This window comes from Vanacampus margaritifer, chromosome 19 (assembly GCF_051991255.1).
Source record: "Vanacampus margaritifer isolate UIUO_Vmar chromosome 19, RoL_Vmar_1.0, whole genome shotgun sequence".
In the NCBI taxonomy this organism is placed as follows: Eukaryota; Metazoa; Chordata; class Actinopteri; order Syngnathiformes; family Syngnathidae; genus Vanacampus; species Vanacampus margaritifer.
In genome coordinates, this window is record NC_135450.1 from 5,965,469 (window position 1) to 5,979,061 (window position 13,593).

The 13,593-nt window shown below is 39.5% G+C and overlaps 1 protein-coding gene across 2 annotated transcripts in view; it reads left to right on the forward strand.

Moving 5' to 3' along the window:
• The window catches only part of flrt2 (fibronectin leucine rich transmembrane protein 2), a 61,054-nt gene extending 52,957 nt beyond the window's left edge, over positions 1 to 8,097 (forward strand). For both annotated transcript variants that reach the window (XM_077553131.1, XM_077553130.1), the window contains exon 2: positions 856 to 8,097. In XM_077553131.1, coding sequence (XP_077409257.1) covers positions 1,284 to 3,266 — 1,983 coding nt within the window. In that variant the 5' untranslated portion in view covers positions 856 to 1,283 and the 3' untranslated portion in view covers positions 3,267 to 8,097. The remainder of the gene's footprint in view (positions 1 to 855) is intronic.
• Positions 8,098 to 13,593: the final 5,496 nt, after the last annotated feature.

The following is a 13,593-nucleotide window of genomic DNA, read 5'->3' on the forward strand; positions in this document are numbered from 1 at the left end:
CAATTCCTGGTGATATGCTGAAATCAGAGGATTTGGACAATTATATATAAATAAATAAAAACGCTCCAAACGATTACTCAGTTATTAAAATACTTGTCGATTAATTTGATAATTAATTACTTATCGATTAATCAATTAATTTTGACAGCTGTAAAATCAATTATCAATCTATTAACTGCTAAAAAATTCAATCTCTCTAACTTGAGAGCCAATTCAAAGAAATGGATGGACAGACTCAGCATCTCAGAATTACTTTACTAAATCATTAATATGTCCTTGGCACTCGAAAAAAAAACATGTTGGCCTGTATAATGAAGGATGCCAGCAAACCAGTATTATACACGGGTACAGAGAAAAAACAGCTTATTAAGGGTGATTTTTGGGCGGCGTATTATACACGGGTGCGTATTATAGGTGGGATTTTTTGGTATCTATTTTTTGGTCTAACTATAGGCTATGCACTTGTCACTCGTCTTCAATGTCATGTTTTAAAACCAAACAGCACTGATCTCTCTTTCAACTGCCGCAAATCCAAGTGTGTGTGTATGTGTGCGTTGTTGATCTCAGTTCCCTCTCTTGACAGACAAAACCCTCCTTTATGTCTGTGATACCGGATATGCAAGAGCTGTTCTGAATATTTATCAGACTGTTTAACTTTCGTCTCCAATCAGTCAGTGCATAAATTAAAGAATGTGTTTGTCACTTGTGTCGTTCTGTCCACATAACAAAGTGAGTTTGAAAGATACAGTCCGAGTTCTTGTGTGCGTCACTGAGAAGAAGATGGGGAAGTGTGGGGGTGGTTGGGGAGTGACCAGGCCACCCTGAAAATACTATCGTTTCTTTGTTTTCCCACAGGTCTCTGGTTCCAAATGTCACCCTCCTTGGACTCTGCCCCAGTCGGGGAACAGCGGCAGTGTGTGACGGACAGGCGAATGGAGTCTGCGGTGGCTCTCTGCCGCGTGGCTTCAAACGGGCCTTGGATGAGCTCGGCGTGGCGCAACCAGTGAAGAGTCTGGCTACGGTCTGACGTCTCAGCATGGATGGAGTCAGTCAAAGGACCGGCCGCCACTAATGAGACCATTCCTCGACAGTCGAGGACATTTACAGGATTACTCCCACATTTTCCTGATCCTTTCCCAGCAACAGACATCTTTACCAGACTCTCCATGCTGGACTTTTTTTGAATTTTAGTATTTGTTGGATTATTCCATTATATATATGTATTCTCTCTTTGTGTTACTCCCGTCTGGTTGTTTTTTAGTTTCCTTTTTTTAATTTCAACTATGGAGTTTCTGGCTGGACCCTGGAATAAGGATTGGACTTCATTCTTACAATTTTGGTTGACTGTAATCCTAAGCCTTCAAATGCAATTCAGCCCAGGTGCCTCTTGCCCAGAAGAGTGTCGTTGCGACCAATTATTTGTGTACTGCAACGAACGCAGCCTGACATCCGTGCCTCTGGGTATAAAGGAGGGCTACAAGGTCCTTTACCTGCATAACAACCAGATCAACAATGCTGGCTTTCCTATGGAACTGCATAATCTGGCCTCTGTGGAGACTGTGTATCTCTATGGCAACCAGCTCGACGAGTTTCCCATCAATCTGCCCAAAAACACTAGAGTACTGCATCTGCAGGAGAACAATATTCAAACAATCTCCAGGGCAGCTCTAGCGCAGTTGACTCGATTAGAGGAGTTACACCTTGATGACAACTCCATCTCCACAGTGGGGGTGGAAGAAGGGGCCTTTAGGGAGGCACTCAGCCTCAAACTCCTCTTCCTCACCAAGAACCACTTAAGCAGTGTTCCCATTGGCCTTCCAGAGGACTTGAAAGAGCTACGATTGGATGAGAATAGAATCGCTAACATTGCAGAGGAGGCCTTCCAGAACGTGACGCGTCTGCAGCGCCTCCTGCTGGACGGGAACCTGCTGACGGATGAGGGCATCGCGCCGGGGACCTTCCAGGAACTGGCCAGCCTCAGAGAACTGGCACTGGCCCGCAACTCGCTCACCTTCCCCCCTCCCCTTTTACCTAGCCAGTCCCTGGTCAAACTCAGCCTGCAGGAGAACCAGATCGACCAGATCCCAATAGCCGCGTTTGCGGACTTAAATAGACTGGAGAAGTTGGATATTTCCAGCAACCAACTTCAGACTCTCACACAGGGTGTCTTTGATAGCCTGTCAAGCTTAAGGCATCTCATTGTGCGAAATAACCCGTGGCGCTGCGACTGTGCAGTGAAATGGGTGGTGGTGTGGCTCAAGTCATTGCCTTCCTCCATAAACGCCCGAGGGTTCGTGTGTCAGAGTCCCGACAGGGTGCGCGGCATGGCAATCCGTGAGCTCACCTTGGATATTATTGAATGTCCAGTCGATGCTGACCAACCGCCGTGGCCCACGCTTCGCTCCACACCCCCTCCTCCGCCCACGACCGCCCCTCCCACCACCATGATCTCCACCCTTATAACCACATCCATTCCTGACTACTTCGACTCGCCTTCTCCACCCTTACCCCCAATCTATCACAATCCTCCCGGGCCCCTGCCTCCTTACGAGGACCCCCTTCAGATTTCCTTCCACGTGGTCAACTCTTCGAGTATAGAGGTGAGCTGGGCTTCCTATTTCACCGTCACAGCTTATAAAGTCACTTGGGTCAAACGGGGCCAAAGCCAAATAAACGAAGGGATGCAAGAACGGACGGTGAGTGGGGGCCAACGGCGTATCAGCCTCGCCAACCTGGAACCCCGGTCTGTGTACCGGATCTGTGTGCACGTTTTGGACACCCATAACTCCTACAGGCCCGGAGAGGATACAATATGCTCTGAGGCCAGGACCAAGTCAGCCTTGCCGACTAAGTCTCCAGGTTCAGGGCAAACTCCGAAGGAGAGCATTAATTCCACGTTGTTAATGGCTGGCATCATAGGCGGAGCCGTGCTTATCATCTTAGTAACACTACTCAGTCTGTTTTGCTGGCACATGCACCGGAAGAGCCGGTCATCTTCGAACAAGTGGAAATACAACCGAGGACGCAGAAAAGATGACTACTGCGAGGCTGGAACCAAGAAGGATAACTCCATTCTTGAAATGACTGAAACCAGTTTCCAGATAGTGGCGCTGAACAACGAGCAGCTGCTCAAAGGAGATTTCCGCATTCAGCCTATCTACACGCCCAATGGGGGGATTGGATTTAGAGACTGTCACCTCAGTAACAATAGCATAGCCTACTGCAAGAGCAGCAACGTACCGAGTACAGAGTTTTGCCACACGTGATGCCGTGGCAAATATCGCCGTGGAACGCCCACAAACTCCAAAAACCATTGACGATACGTACAAGACAAACATACACTGTTTGTGTAGACAATAACAGAAAAATATAAAAAATTCTAGTGACATATAACTGTACAATATATATATACATATATATATTTCCAAGTTCTGTCTATGATGTAATTTATACTGTGGATAATAACGTGGGATTCTCTGCTATCTTTTTTATTCATAGAAAAAGGAGATCCAAGTGTTTGTTTTTTATAAACAGCAGGGTTTTGAACGTTGTTTTCATGGTCAATACTGTACATGAACACAGATTTGTACAATCATGGCACCCTGGGTGTAGCTTCTGGCAAATGCTGTCAGTCTTGGAAAAATGTTGGGCACCTTGAGGGCTGGGATCCTTTGCTAACCACAGAAGCAAAAAAAAGAAAAACAAATTGCCTTTTTGAGACGCTCCCGAGTATATATAAAAATTCCCGTACACATGTAAATGGCACTAGTACACTCTAAAAACAGTTGGGTTTACCCCAATTATGGATCAAAAATGGATCGATCCACTTTATGAGTCCATTTGACCCAACTTTCTGGGTTATTTTATACAAAATGACCCATTTTTTGACCCAATTAAAGGATCTGACCGATATGTATGATTTGTTTTACACTAAAAAAAACATTTGTTGACTCAAAGTTGAGCCAACTAGACCCAAGTAGAGGATCGAACAGTTGGGCCAAAAATAACCCAACTACCGGTTACCACTTTATGGGTCAATTTGACCTGACTTTCTGGGTTATTTTATACAAAATGACCTTCTTCTTTTTTTTGGGGACCAAATTAAAGGATCAAGGACCAATATTTATGAGTTATTACTCTAAGAGACCCATTTCTTGACCCAAAGTTGGGTCAAATAGACCCAAGTCGAGGACCGGTCCATTTTTGACTCATAGTGTGGTTATTTTTGACCCAACTGCTTACACTCTAAAAACAGTTGGATCAAAAGTAACCCAATTATGGATTAAAAAAAAAAAAGGACCGGTCCACTTTATGGGTCAATTTGACCCAATTTTCTAGGTTATTTTATACAAAATGGCCCATTTTTTGACCCAATTAAAGGATCTGACCGATATCTATGAGTTGTTTTACACTAAAAGACCAATTTCTTGACACAAAGTTGGGTCTAATAGACCCAAGTAGAGGACCGGTCCATTTTTGACCCATAGTTGGGTTATTTTTTTTTTACTTTTATTAGAGTGTAGCACGTTGTTAAAGAAGCTGAAGTGCTCTTTCCTATTCATGGAAACAATAATGGCACTTGCTTGTGAGGCATTGTGAAAGAGGTGCGATTGGATTATTTCCTTGCAGAGAAATCCCAAAAGTGCCTTTAACTCTAAAATCGTCTGTGCTCTTTTTGTTTATAGCCGAGCCAAGACAAGCCCGGGTTAAGAGACACTTTTTGGAAAACTCTGAAATAGGATTTGTCATCTTCTGCGCACTATTATTTGGGAGCATCTTGATTAACATAATATAAAAAGCAACAAAGAATGATTGCTCTTGATGCGGTGCATAAATGGGCTGAGACTCAAGAGAGCGGCCTGTCATACACACCCCCTTCATTTTCTTTAGCCTGTTTGAGCAATTGAGGCCACAAGGGGGCAGTTTCTCTCAGCGTAGTGTGGAACAGAGGGCATGAGGCAGACAAGGAGGGGAAGGGAGGGGGAAACAAAACCACACATCGCCTCTCACTCCGTAACCCAGATGACATTACTCTGCTCAAACAGCATTGTTATAATATTCTTATTGCTCATCGGGTTTCTTTAATGAAGTGGAATCATTTCAAACTAATTGTGTTTTCGTGCATTATGGCGAAAGGGTATGGATTTTCACCATTGTGGCGTGCTATTAGCGGCTGGGCTTTTCCAAAGACAACACACAATAGTTCACCCATTTATGTTGAAATTGTGATCGTCCACAAGGCAAAGTGCTCATTATGCTTCATCAATCACCCTTTTGATTGTGTTAATGAAATGTTTTGTTTGCTTTCCACCTGTGCGATTCATGGTGTCAGGAACGAAATGGCACTTCTTCCCACATCTTCCACTTCTCTGGCCGTCCGACTCCCTGTCCCTGTCCCAATATCTCTGATCGCAGCATGTGCTCAATTAAAGCCGTTTCCCTGCCCTTCAGCTCACGGACTGTGGCGGCGGCGCTTTGCATGCCATGTGCCAGCGAGAGGTCTTCATTATGCACTGCTTAAGAAGACTCTATTTGATTTGACATCATTTTATTTTGAGGGGGCCAAGCTTAAAGAGTTCCCACCCTTGGCCACTGCGCTCCCCCGCCCACTCTCCTCATAATCCTCCACCAAAAAAAGGGAGAAAAATATGGGCGCTTTACTTTCACTCGGCTGCACCCAACTCACGCTGGGCAAGAGTGAGTTAACTCTTTGTGAGGCGCGTACCTTCACCCACTCATGGAAGGAAACAGGCTCATAGTCTATGTATTCCAATATAAAGATAGGTTTGTAGTCTAGCAGTAGAGTACCAAACTGCAAGATGTTTGCCCCCCCATTATTAAATATGTTTAAGATGTAATTTAGTGCTCTTATGTACGGAAATATGGAACTGTCAATATGGACTAAACATTTTTGACTGGCAAATTCGTTTCAACATATTAACAAATACGTATTTGTTCAAAATGCTAAGTTTTAGCATTTAGCCTACAAGTACGTTTGAACATATTTGCAAGTGTGTTCAAATGTATGTGAAGTACGTTTGAATGTACTTGAAAATGTGTTTAAATGTACACTGTAAAAAGAGAATTGCTGAACCAACTTAACCCCTTCGGACCCATAGATGATTACAGTGGACATGACATATTTGCGTGTGTAAACCAATAAAAAGTTGAATTGCGTGATCATGTTCAACCCCCAATTTTCCCCCCCATGTTGTTCTTAGGTGTGAAAAAGAGTCAAAATCTGAAAAAAAAGCGGAAAAAATGTCCAACTTAAAAAATGCAGGTCTGAAGGGGTTAAGATTACAAATTAATTGGTTGGCCAACTTGATTTGTTTGATTTTTAATAATTAATTAATAATTGAATACATTTTTGTATTACCTTTGAATTAACTTAATTCAAGTGAATATATTAAGTTTTATGAACTAATAAATTTAACAATATATTTACTTTGGATTAACTTAATTCACTTGTGTGTTACCAACTGAAGCAATTTTTTTTAAATTGATCAACAATTTAATTTGTAAACTTAAATTGATTAAACAATTCTCTTTTTATAGTGTATTTGCAAGTACGTTCCAATGTTCTTGTAGGCTAAATGCTCAAAACTTTTTCCCCCCACTGCAATGGGTTAATGACTTGCCCATGCGTATACTCCATGGGATTATGGGAAAAAATGTTTACTCCACATTCGCAGTTCCACATTTCCATACTTATTACCAAGTTTATTACACAAAATGTTTTTTTCTCATGAAACCAAACCAAAGCAATGTCTTGTTGTGTTTGCCATGTGATCAATAAGGTTGACTCAAGGCTAATCATTTGAGATTGAATCAAGAACTGTCTCCCATTATGGCCGCCTAGTTTTTGCCAGTGATTTGAGCTGCACTTATTTGTCCAAATCAAGTTTCTATTCACTATTTAAACTAAAAATAGCACAATACACATTTCAATGTACTTGTCTGATTTACAATTTTCTGTTTGTTTCTTCTGTGGTTATCAGAGCATCTCCACTTTATGTTGAACTTTTTCTACTACTCTCAACATATCAGCGCACCCAGAAGATGTACCAAATGTTCCTGACCTGCCCGCTTTAACAATCGTAAAGCATAGCTGAGTAAGCACTGAACCAACAGTTCATTGCTGAACCCATTGATCCATAATATCTTGCGCGGAAGCAACAGAACATTTCCACCTTGGCTTTTTCTTTTGTTTTGAAATCGGGTTGACAATTTCATATATCTGCCTTACATTTTGACGCAGGATTGAATGATTATGAGGAAGCATATAGACAGAACACAGCATGAGACATAAGGAGAGAAAGCCTGAATGAAAGCACATTTACTTCGGCCTTGGTGGCGACATTAAACAGTGCCAATAGGAACAACACACACATACACACACACACACACACAAGATAATGAGACTTTTCATCCAGACTGCCAGACCTTCAGCGCTCTTACACGGTGTGGTTAATGACTCAACCAGGCTGGGAAAGCGTTTTAGTGGTTGTTTTGCAGTACGCATTACTCCTCATTTAATACATGGTTAAAGCATTTAACATAATGCTGAGACTAATGGAATTAAACAAAATGGAATGCAAACTGACTGCCAGTGTCGGATTGTGCTGTTTTCTTTCTTTTTTTAAAAAGTTTTTAGGCCACACTTCCTGTTGGCAAATCCTTCCAAATAAATCAGCAACACAAATTTGTTGATCTTTGCACGTAGTACCATCATGACCTTTCATTTTGTTCATGTTAATTTAAAAGTATATTTTACAGCAATCATCCACTGCATCGAAGAAGAAAAAAAGGAAAAAAAAAAGAAGATTTTCGCTGCAAAATTGACACTGCATGTAAAATGGCGACATATTGCCCACATTAGAAGACCCACCAAGATGTTTCTTCGGAACCAAAGTAAAGATTTCTGTTCTCATAATGAAATGTTGATGTTGTTCCATGTACGTGCCTTGAGGTTGAACTTACAATGTAAAGTCCTTGAAACCTTTAAATGTTTTTGCACAAACTGTACATACTTAAGTGAAGGTTATTTTGTTTTTTGTTTTGTTTTTTTAAAATAAAAGAGCCATTGGATTTGAATACTCACTTCCATCTTTTTTTTAAGAAGATATCAATACACAGAGGTGGCAAATCCAGGTCCAGAAAGTAAAAACCCTGCCACATTTTGGCTTTAGTCACTAGTGCTTGCTAGCGAGCTAGCTCGCTCCCTAGCAGGTAAACGAACACCATGGGTGCTAACTAGCTAGCTCGCTCCCTAGCAGGTAAACAAACACCATGAGAGCTAGCTAGGGAGCTAGCTAACTAGGACCTGAGGCTAAAGCCAAACTGTGGCAGAATTTTTACTTTCAGGACCTGGATTTGGCACCTCTGTAAATACAATAGTTAACATAATATTTTGTATTCTTGTGCTGTTATAAGCCTACCCATTATGGGCCAGAGCGCCATAATTCGGTTCAAAGAATTGTGCTGGAGCACATCGTTTCAAGTGTTTTTCTTTGGTAAGGGATGCTCAAGACACATTAGTGGAGCCACCACAGCTTAGCACAAAGCTGGGGGAAATCCAGGCCACTCCAACATTGTACTCTTATGTCACAACTAAATCTGACAGTAAACCTCTTCTATTCTTCATAAACAATTTTTTTTTTTTAAAGAGAGAGAGAATCCAAAGAAACCACTGAACCCCACTTAATCATGGGAGCGTATTTACTTAAGGTTTACAAACAGGACATTGGTATGATGCCCTAAACACAAATATCCACATGACTTTTGTTTTTTGTGGGTTTGGCAATTATTTAGTGTCACAAGAATCATATAAACCTAAGCATGTGTTAACCACATTTATCAGCATTAGGTGACGTAAGTGTATAAAAAAAAAAAAAAAAGAAGACAAGTAATCCCCTTATTTTTCAGGAAAAAAATATATAAAAATCTTATTTTCCTAGTAATTAAACACTATGTTGGTAAAGTTTTGAAGCTATATTATAGCCATTCAAAATAGTGTAAATTTGTGGGGAAAAAATCAATTTTTTAAAACCCCAGCAAATTTGAACATAGATTTCCACCTGACAATTATAATGTACAGTGGAACTTCTGAGCTCGAAAACAATTCATTCAGGAATAATGTTCAACGTACGAAGGGTTTGTAAAGTTTTCACTCGCTACTCTACTGCTGATTTTCATTTGTGACTATAACTTAATCTATTGCAGTTTTACTTCGATATTTTGCGGCTTTTGATGCGATTTTTCTTGCCTCTAAGTCTGACCAAAGAATTTGGTTGTTGAGGATGTTGTTATTTTATTTTTATTTATTTTTTCTGTGTGTGTGTGTGTGTGTAAGGGTGGGGGTGGGGGGGTGGGGGGGATACAAAAATAAATAAATAACTGCCCAGAATTAGCATGCACTTTGGTGGTGTGATGCAAAGTTGTATCCAATGTTGAGCCCTTATTTCTCCCATCCTCCAATGTTAGCTACATTTTAATTCAGAGCATTCAACTCCAGAGGTTCCACTGTACATTTAACATGTGTTTTGAATGGCCAGTTTCACATTTGTGGCTTCCACCCTTCAGTTTCACTTTAGTTATGAAGTCAAAAATTACAATTCCTCTTGAAATGTATGGCTGAGCAGGGCTGAAATAAAATAAATGTAGAGGTAGAATAAATACAGTACCAATAGTATCCAATAGTAGGGTTGCAAGAAAGCTCACTACGTGTTGTGTATGTGTACCCTAACCCTTAAAATTAGTTAAGTAGGAAGATATTTGTTGTCAAGATTAGGTATGTATGATAAATAGTAACAAACAAGAAAGTAGCATTAATCATTATTGTAACTCTAGTATTCAAAAGTGTCTCTTTGTTTTCATCTTTCTTACTTAATGCATTCATGAATATACTGTATGTGTATGTGTACTGTATGTGTATTTAATGTAAGTATAAGGCATCCTTGGTTGCAATGCAGTTCTATTCCTACAACGCCAATGGAACACGCACAGTCCCGGCCTGGGCCGTCTGCAGCAGCAAAACAATTCCCAGTGGGCCACCAGAGGGTGCTATTTATTTTAGGCCGACATATTTGCACAGATGAATATGGTGCCCACTGACCGTACAGCAGCGATGTAAGTAGTAAGTACCTGGCTTAAATCTCTTACGTGGGATATTGCTTACATTCTACCAGTCAGCACCTTACCAACACTCTATTATCATTACCAGTTCTCATTGTTGCTTAATTTGATTTTATCTCACTGTTTATGTTGTTGGGTATGAGTTAGCAGACAAGTTTAATTTTTTTGTAGCTAGAAAATGTTTCAGGCGGTCAAAGACCTCCTCTGTTTGAATTGGCATGGGAGAAGCTAGCTGTTAGCTGCTATGTCCTGTGCTACTGAGAAATTATTATCATTACCAGTTCTCATTGTTGCTTAATTTAATTTTAGTTTACTGTTTATGTTGTTAGGTATGAGTTAGCTGACAAGTTTCATTTTTTTTGGAGCTAGGAAATGCTTCAGGTGGTCAAAACCTCCTCTGTTTCTTTTGGCATAGGAGAAGCTAGCTGTTAGCTGCTATGTCCTGTGCTACTGAGAAACTACTATCGTTACCACTTGTCATTGTTGCTTCGTTTAATTTTAGCTCACTGTTTATGTTGTTAGGCATGAATTACCTGACAACTTTAATTTTTTGTAGCTAGAAAATGTTTCAGGTGGTCAAAAACCTCTTCTGTATGCAATGGCATGGGAGAAGCTAGCTGTTAGCTGCTATGACCTGTGGTACCGAGAAACTATTATCATTACAAGTTCTCATTGTTGCTTAATTTAATTTTAGCTCACTCTTTATATTGTTATGTATGAGTTAGCTAAGTTCCTTTTTTTTTTAAATTTTTTTGTAGCTAGGAAAAAGACCTCAAATTGGCACGGGGGAAGCTAGCTGTTAGCTGCTATGACCTGTGGTACTGAGAAACTATTATCATTACTAGTTCTCATTGTTGCTTAATTTAATTTTAGCCCACTCTTTATATTGTTATGTATGAGTTAGCTGACAAGTTCCAATTTTTTTTTGTAGCCCGGAAAAATACCTCGAATTGGCACGGGGGAAGCTAGCTGTTAGCTGCTATGTTCTATGCCACTGAGAAACTATTTGGTCGAATGCCCGCCACCAAAAAGCTTATCTTTCATAAATGTAGGAAACAAACTGTGTCAAAATGTACAACGTGCTGTTCATAACCACCAAGCGTAGACCGTTGAGACCATAGTAAACCAAAATGTTTTTTGTTTTGTTTTACGTTTACGTCAGAATGTGTCAACCGTGTTTCATGATCGCACGCAATCTCCTCATTTCCCCAAATATCAAGTGTAATCTCTCAAAGGGACGTGTTCTCTTTTAATTTTGTGATTTAAATCTTTCTGGGCGTATCATGCCGCTGCGCAAATGAGAGTGAATTGATCATGAGCTGCACATCTGTTGGCAGCATAGTAATGCCAGCACACTTTGTATCTTCAGCTTAATGAGTGTTCTTATTTTATCTAAGCGAGAGCGGCTATGTTTGCCATATCCCACATCGCAGCAAGTAATCAAATGTGAATTTTCTGCTTTTGAAATGCTCTATGAACAGGTGTTAGCTCAAACAGGATATCTTTTTATCTCGAACTTTAATATGGAGGGGGAAACTCATCAAACGACGCAATTTAGAGCAATGGTATTGAACATTTGCAAACGTGGACTAAACACTGGAGTGGCTGCTTTAAAAGATTAGCTCTGTTGTTAGGCACATCTTTTAGTGCGCTGAGAAACCTTTAATTACAGCGTGAACACAGGTGAGGCCTCAGCCGCTATTTTCACTGGCAGGCTAATGGATGTCAGGATGGGGTCAGTGCATTTCTCTGTCCATTTGCCGCCAACAGCGAATGCCACGAACATTAAGTCACTCAAGTCAGTATCACCCTGCTCTCAATTTACATAAAAATGAATCTGTTTGGCACGGAGGGAAATTCTGTTCAGTGGGAGATTTCTTTGTAAACATTAAAATACAGTATGAATGTTATCATTAAAGTTGTTTCTAATTGTATATAATAACAATTTATAATTCATTTATCACTATTAAACCTTTTTAATTGCGGGTCGTTCAATATGTGCCTGTTTCCATGTGAACCATTAATATTAGTTATTAAAGTTAATTGTAATAAGTTGAAATAGAGCAAACAAAATAACAGTATTGTAGGTTGTTTTACACATATAAAGCCTATAAAGCCTTAACCATTAAAACACATGAGAAAAATTTGGATTCTTTGTAAATAGAGTATTTATTGGTCCTTTTGTACAGAAACATATCGCATTCACTTGAAAAGGAAAAAAAAACTCCTGTTCCTGTAAATTTTTGTGCATTTTTTTCTCTTTTTCTGAATATTTTTTCCTGTCGTAAAAAATAATTCAGAAAAAAGGGGGGGGGGGGTATAAAAAAATCTGGAGGAAAAATTACTAAGAAAAATAGAAAATATTTAGAAAAACAAGGAAATTTTATAAAAAAAAAAAGAAAAAAAATAATATTCAGAAAAACAGCACCAGCTTCTGTTTTTCCAGAGTATTTAAATTTTTTTTTTTAACCTCTGAACTCCAAATGACTTGTTGCAGACTCCCACTTTCCCGCAATGCAATACGCTTCCAAAGAAACTTAACTGTTAACTTACTAAAATCATGCCGATTTATTGACATGTTTGTACCTTAACTGAGCCAATAAGTGATATAGTTGAAGGTACGTTGGAGGTAAGCGGGGAAGTTTCTGCCATAAGTCACTAATGAGTTCAGAGATTAAAAAAATAAAATAAAATAAATGTTTTTCAGAGTAATTTTTTTCCAGTTTTTTTTTTTTTTTTACAAAAATGCAAATGTGATTTGATTTATTTTATTGTATATAATCATTGGTGGACAGTGAGGCGTCAAAGTTGAAATCTCTTATATATTCTTCTATGTGAACCTTGTGTATTTCAAGTCCTGCCCGACATGCCCCCAAACCACAGTTTTCCTTTTTACAATGTGCAAAAAGTGACTCGCCAGCTGTTGTTAGTTTTAATTGGTGACAAAAAGAGTTTTACACTGAAAGCTGTTGTGTTACCGCCTGAAAGACTTTCACACCTACAAGGCATTTATTTACAAGTGATATTGCAATAAAAACAAATTGTTGCCGCTTAAAATTATACGTTTGTTTGGACATGGACTCACCGCTTGATTGTTACAAACAGGATGAAGTATCAAATGTGTTTTTCGGATGCTTTCAGTTTGTTTCAGAAGAGGTTTTACCCGAACGTGTACTACTTACATCACAAACACATAGAGTAGCCTATAATGCATCCACTAGCCTTTATGAAAACAATATAAAACAAAATATTCATCAAAGTAATTTACCAGCTGATTGACTCTATATTTACCTGCATTAATTTACTTGATCGAAAGACAACATTTAGGACGTAAACACCACGGCTTCAGTGTCTTGCTGTACTCGCATACAATTATTTGTGCTTCTGCAAACAGTTTTGTGAATTTCCATAATGCTAAAATATTAATCTTGCAGAAAGGCAAGTTCGATGAAATGT